General features: G+C 41.0%; 1 protein-coding gene across 1 annotated transcript in view; it reads right to left on the bottom strand.

Moving 5' to 3' along the window:
- The window catches only part of LOC115209566 (carbohydrate sulfotransferase 11-like), a 39,666-nt gene extending 32,711 nt beyond the window's left edge, over positions 1-6,955 (bottom strand). Inside the window, exon 1 of the mRNA XM_036501494.1 lies at positions 6,762-6,955. Within this exon, the coding sequence (XP_036357387.1) occupies positions 6,762-6,843 (82 nt within the window). The 5' untranslated portion in view covers positions 6,844-6,955. The remainder of the gene's footprint in view (positions 1-6,761) is intronic.

The following is a 6,955-nucleotide window of genomic DNA, read 5'->3' as shown; positions in this document are numbered from 1 at the left end:
CAGTTTGGGTTTGTGCCAGGGAAAAGTACTACTGATGCTATATTCCTGGTAAGGCAGCTGCAGGAGAAATACCTAGCCAAAGATAAGCCCCTGTACCTGGCTTTTGTTGACATGGAGAAAGCCTTCGACAGGGTCCCCCGATCCCTTATCTGGTGGGCAATGAGAAAACTAGGGATAGATGAATGGTTAGTGAGAGCTGTGCGGGCCATGTATAGGGACGCCACTAGTAGGGTGAGGGTTGGAAATGAGTACAGTGAAGAATTCCGGGTAGAGGTAGGGGTCCACCAAGGCTCAGTACTCAGCCCCCTCCTATTTATCATAGTCCTCCAGGCAATAACGGAGGAATTCAAGACAGGATGCCCTTGGGAGCTCCTCTATGCTGATGACCTTGCTCTAATTGCTGAGTCGCTATCAGAACTGGAGGAGAAGTTTCAGGTGTGGAAACAAGGATTAGAATCGAAGGGCCTCAGAGTCAATCTAGCTAAAACCAAAGTCGTAATCAGTAGGAAGGTAGACAAATCACAAACACCTTCAGGTAGATGGCCCTGCTCGATCTGTAGAAAAGGTGTAGGTAGAAACTCTATAAGATGCACCAAGTGTAAGCTATGGACACATAAGAGATGCAGCAATGTCAAAGGAAGGCTAACTAGGAAGATGGTTTTTGTATGTGGCAGATGCTCAGGAACAATAAACACTGAAAATGCTCTGAGACCAACTTCCGTCACTTTCCAGGGAGAAAAACTAGAAATAGTTGATAGTTTCCGTTACCTAGGTGACCAAGTCAGCAGCGGGGGTGGGTGTGCTGAAAGTGTAACTGCTAGAGTAAGAATAGCTTGGGCAAAGTTCAGAGAGCTCTTACCTCTGCTGGTGACAAAAGGCCTCTCGCACAGAGTGAAAGGCAGACTGTATGATGCGTGTGTACGAACAGCCATGCTACATGGCAGTGAAACATGGGCCGTGACTGCTGAGGATATGCGTAAGCTCGCTAGAAATGAAGCCAGTATGCTCCGATGGATGTGTAATGCCGGTACTCACACTCGGCAGAGTGTAAGTACCTTGAGAGAAAAGCTGGACCTAAGAAGCATCAGTTGCGGTGTGCAAGAGGGACGTTTGCACTGGTATGGCCATGTGGCGAGAATGGATGAAGATAGTTGTGTGAAAAAGTGCCACACCCTAGCTGTTGAGGGGATCTGTGGAAGAGGCAGACCCAGGAAAACCTGGGACGAGGTGGTGAAGCACGACCTTCGAACTTTAGGTCTCACTGAGGAAATGACTAGAGACCGAGACCTCTGGAAGTGTGCTGTGCGCGAGAAGACCCGGCAGGACAAGTGAGTCCACAACCCGTGGCCTTCTACATGGGATGGAGCCAGCCTACGTATGCATACCTTCCCTTCTTGGGACACAAAACTCTACTTGTGAAGACGTGTTGAGGCAAGTGAGGACATTCTTGGTGCATTGAATTAATTCTTGAGAACATTTCCTTGGTGGTAGATTCCCTTTGCGGATCTATATCTAGCGTTAGAGCATCCACATAGTGGATCCTCTCTTATTGTTTTATATATATATATATATACATATATATATATATATATATGTATATATATGTATGTATGTATGTGTGTGTGTGTGTGTGTGTGTATGTATATATATATATATATATATATATATATATATATTGTTGTATTTAGGAATGATCATTTTGCCGGTTTAGCCAATAAAAACACACACACTATATATTTGGTGTTACTTTGCTTCACCGTTATTTATTTTTTACATTAGTTATAATCTTATTTCTGCCAGAGTTCTTTCGTCACACTCCTGCGACCGCATCAGTAGTCCTTTGCTTTCTTCTTTCATATTGTTATGAGTTTAGCTAGTGCAGTGTTTCTTGGTGACCCACTTTGGAATAATGGTGCCGGCAGGACTGGAGTAAAAAGTGACAGTCCTTTGTTTAATGGGAGATTAATGGGACCTTTCTGGCCTTGTGCGGTCGATTAGGGGTCGTTCTAGACATCCCTTGAAGAAGAGGAAGAAAAGTAGTGAGAGAGATAGAGTATAAGGCTAAGGGACAGATGTGAGGAAGAATTGGCAGTGAGAGAGGATGAGGGGGCAGAGAAGGACAGGCAGAGAGTATGGTAGAGCTGTCATGAGAGGGTGATAGGCAGCGGGTGATAGAGATAGAGTAGGGAATCAGAGGGCAAATAGAGAGGCTATAACAAATAGAGACAGAGGGAGATTAGGGTAGTGGAAGTCAGGACAAGGAAGTGAGGTTTTGGGCAGTCGGGAGTCGGTCGTCGAAGAACACAGTCGGATTCTTGGAAGTTAGGAGCAAGCGGTGGAATCTTAGGAGCAAGTTGGGATGCAAGAGAACTTGGCGGCACAGAAGGGAATATGTACGGAGGAATTAGCGGTATGGAGAGATGGAGTGCGGAATGGGACACTGGCGATTCTAATTAGGAATTAAGGTATTTGATTGTGTATTGATACGTGTCACGGTGTATTGAACAGTGAAAAGAACAGTCAAGGACTTGTCGATATGTCGATTATCGAGTTGTGGTATTTATGTTCAGAATTGTGTTGATATGTGTAGAAAAAGATTATAAAGAACTGTGAACGTTATCTATTGATGTGATTTGGGAAAAGAACTGTGTCTTCGGACGTGTACCTTTGAAATACTGTATATGACTTGTTGTGTCTCCGGACTGTTATATTGTTACATGCATGTTGTTAAATGCTTTGATCTGTGGTATACCCGTATGATGTATTGATTTGTTGTTTGCCTTAAATGCTTTGATGTTGTAACTATTGATTGTCATATAAACTGTTGTTAAATGTAAGCCAGTGTTGCCAGTGTTGCCGTTTTGCCTTGCCTCTTTTGGTGTCTCTCTCGGGTTGCCTCTCTGTGCCTCTGTATCTCCCTGTGCTGCTGCGGTTGTTGTTGTTGTGTCTCTCTCTCCTCTCTCCGACGAGTTTCCGTGGCGGGAACATTCGCTGATCGAGTCGGGCCTGTCTGAGGGATTCCGTACAGTTTTCGGAGGTCCCCCTCGTAACAATATTTATGTGTCTCTCCTTACTAACTGTCAGCCATTTTGTATTTCTATTGTATGTGTCTTCATTTGCGCATGCGTATATCTCAATGTGCGTCTATGTTTAGTTAGTGTGTGTGTGGAGAAATGCCTGTAATATTTGCATCTCCTGTTTATATACGTTTGTGTAATTTGTTTTTTGTTTTTGTTTATTCTTAATTTGTTCATGTGTTTACACCCACTTATTATTATTACTACTATCATTATCATTATTATTAGTATTATGTATGTATGTATGTATGTATGTATGTATGTATGTATGTATGTATGTATCTATGTATGTATAACGCACACACTGACTAAACATAGACGCACATTGAGATATACGCATGCGCAAATGAAGACACATAAATAAGAGAGAAGAAAGCAAAGGACCACTGATGCGGTCACAGGAGTGTGACGAAAGAACTCTGGCCGAAATAAGATTACAATTAATGTAAAAAATAAATAATGCTGAAGCAAAGTAACACCAAATATATAGTGCGTGTGTTTTTATTGGCTAAACCGGCAAAATGACCATTCCTAAATACAACAATATCTGTTTCAACACACGATTTCACATCAAAAATCTTGCAAAACAAATATATATATATATATATATATATATATATATATATGAAATATAAATTAGAGATAAAACCACTATTATGCATATATATATATATATATATATATAATCTTTATCCTAATGGGCTGATTTCTGATACTTTATGAGCTATAAGAGAGTATCAGTCATTTAATGCAGAACAAATACTGCAAATGGCTCCATGTAAAAAATCATGTGTCACTTGTTTTCTTTAACCCATGATTAGATATTCTCTGATGCACACGGATTCTATATATTTCCATTAACCAATCTCTATCCATAAATCATTAGTTAATCTAAGTCTATAGTAAAAGTCTATCATCATCATCATCGCTCGGCTTCGCGAACGAAGATCAGGAAGGCTGTCCACGTCGTGTGCATGCACGCTCATGTCTGACAAGTCTGATACAGGGAAGGCAGGTACGTGAGTAGTGTCCACAGACTAAGGTAACATCCGGTGTGGTGTCAGAAGCGGCTCGCGCTTTCCTCCTGCGTCTCTTGTCTTTAAACACATCTCTTCTTTGTTCCTCAAACTCGCTGACTGCGTTGAAGATCGTGTGGCGCCAGACATCACGGTCCGCAGCCAGGTCTGACCGGCATTGGTGGTCAATATGACATGCTGTTAGAGACTTCTTGAGGCAATCTTTGTAGCTTCCTCGGAGCTCCTCTAACACGGTAGCCGGTGGAGAGTTCGCCAAACACAGTAATCTTAGGAAGGTGATGTTTCTCCATTCTGGAGACATGCCCTGCCCATCGGAGGAGGGACTTCTGTAGCATGGATTCAATGCTGGGGATCTCGACCCGCTCCAAGACTTCAATGTTTGTGACGAAGTCACACCCGTGTATGTTGAGGATGGTGCAGAGACATCGCTGGTGGAAGCACTCGAGGAGACGGATGTGACTGCGGTAAGTGATCCAGGTCTCTGAGCCATAGAGAAGAGTGCTGAGAACCACGCCCCTGTAGACACTGATCTTTGTTTTGTTCTTCAGGTTATTATTGTGCCAAACACATTTGTACAATCTGCCAAAGGACCTATTTGCCTTAGAGAGTCGTTGCATCGAATGAGATGATGCAGCCCAGGTAGTTAAACTGCTGTGTTGATTTCAGTTCGGTACCGTAGATAATGATGTGGGGTGTAGGTTGGTGAAGTACTTTTGTCTTCTTGAGGCTGACCTCCAGGCCAAAGAGCTGCGTGGCGTCTGCAAAGCAGGACATGATGTGCTGCAGAGCTCACTCTGTGTGGGCAACAAGGACAGCATCGTCCATGAAGAGGTCTCGGATCAGCCTCTCCTGGGTCTTGGTATGGGCTTGGAGGCGCCGTAGATTGAAGAGGCTGCCATCCAGACGATACCTAACATACACCCCATCCTCATCCTCCATATCTTCAGTTGCATGTTTGATCATCATGCTGAAGAGAGTCGGTGCCAGGACACAACCCTGCTTCCCACTGTTGGAGATGGGGAAGGGCTCCAACAGGTCACCATTGAGTCTGATCTGACTATGCTGATTCGCTAGTAAAAGACTATTGTACAAGATGCTGCATTTAGCGATGGAAACCGGAACCATGTGGTTGTAAAACAAACTTCTTAAACGCATAGTCCATATGTACGTAATAATATTTTCTGATATAGGTACAGGGCCTGAAATTTTGGGTGTGGAGGCTAGTCGATTACATCGACCCATGCTCAACTAGCACCAATTTATTCGTCCCCCAAAGGAGGAAAGACAAAGTCGACCTCAGTGATATTTGAACTCAGATCATAAAGAGCCGGAAACAATAATGATAATAATCCTTTCAAATTTTGGTACAAGGCCAGAAATTGGACGTGGGTAGGTCGATTACATTAGCCCCAGGGCACAAATAGTAAAGATGAAAGGCAAAGACGACCTCAGCAGAATTTGATCTCAAAACGTAGAACTAGAAAAAATGTTTTTACAAATTTTGACATAAGGCCAGCACTTTTTTTTCAAGAGAATGAGATTAATCGCTTAAGTGCTTAATAAAACTGAAATAAATAATCTGAAAATAAACTCAAGAACACAATTTTCTCACAAAGTACTTCTTAGTCTCAGACACAATCAGAAATTACCGAAAAATTATAAATTCAACAGCGCTGGAATGTTTTTGATGTATAGATATGTATGTGAGACTGTGGAGGGGATAGAAAGCGAAAACAAAGAATAACATCTTAAACCATTCTTTGAAATAATAAGAAGCCATCTATCAGAATTAATATTTTGAAAATAAACGCAGTGGCAGGAACTGTTTTTTTTTTTTGTGTGTCCAGGGACTTATAAAGTTGGTTATTGGGTTTCCGTGGCATAAAAGTAACTGAACTCACAATGTTCGCTAGTCCGTTCTAGTGTTCAGGGTTAGTGTTGTTGAGAAGAGGGGTCTTGTAGATTACGTTAACCACAACATTTGATAAGTATATGAGAGTATTGTGGTTCGCTTGAAACATTGTGTATTGTTTGTAAAGAATAAAAAGTTTTGAATGGTACAACAAAGCATAATAATACAATGTGCTATATACCTGTTGTAATTTAGTCATCTATAGTCTGATAATATTTCGGAATAAAATTCCTTCTTAAGATATTCTTAGATGGAGTCACTGCTATAATCTAAGAATATCTGAAGAAGGAATTTTATTCCAAAATATTATCAGACTATGGATGACTAAATTACAACAAGTATATAGCCCATTGTTTGTATTATAGTGCATTGTTGTACCATTCAAAACTTTTGATTTGTACATTTTATAGATCCCGAAGAAGTGAAAAGCCAATTTGATTTTGGTGGGATTTGAACTCACATAAAAACAAACTGAAAGAAATACTGCGAAGTTTGGCGTGATAACTATTCTGCCAACTCACCATCTGAAATAAATATATCATAAGAAAAATTGTCTGTGCCAATTAATGAGGCATTTTATAGCTTAATTTCAAATCACAGTGAAGTTAACTTTACAATTAATCCTCTTAGTCTTGATAAAATGAGGTGGTGGTCACATTGTGGATTGATTTATTCTTAGAATGCAAACCAGATATGAATAGTATTGTAATATAAGAAGAAGAAAATTCTACTTACATTTTTTCCAAACAATAATGACCAGGAATAGTGAAATAATGGAAAAAGTTTTGAGTGATCTTCTCCAAATTGACGAACGCATTCTTGAGAAGCATACGCAGAACTTTCGTACTTGGGGAGTTATAAACGGATAATGTGCAATACAACTGCTGTCAGGGATGGCTATAATGATAATTTTGGGCTAAAAAATCCGT

The sequence above is a fragment of the Octopus sinensis genome, linkage group LG3, assembly GCF_006345805.1.
Source record: "Octopus sinensis linkage group LG3, ASM634580v1, whole genome shotgun sequence".
In the NCBI taxonomy this organism is placed as follows: Eukaryota; Metazoa; Mollusca; class Cephalopoda; order Octopoda; family Octopodidae; genus Octopus; species Octopus sinensis.
Note: the sequence above shows the minus strand (reverse complement) of the source record. Positions and strands in the feature narration are given on the sequence as shown.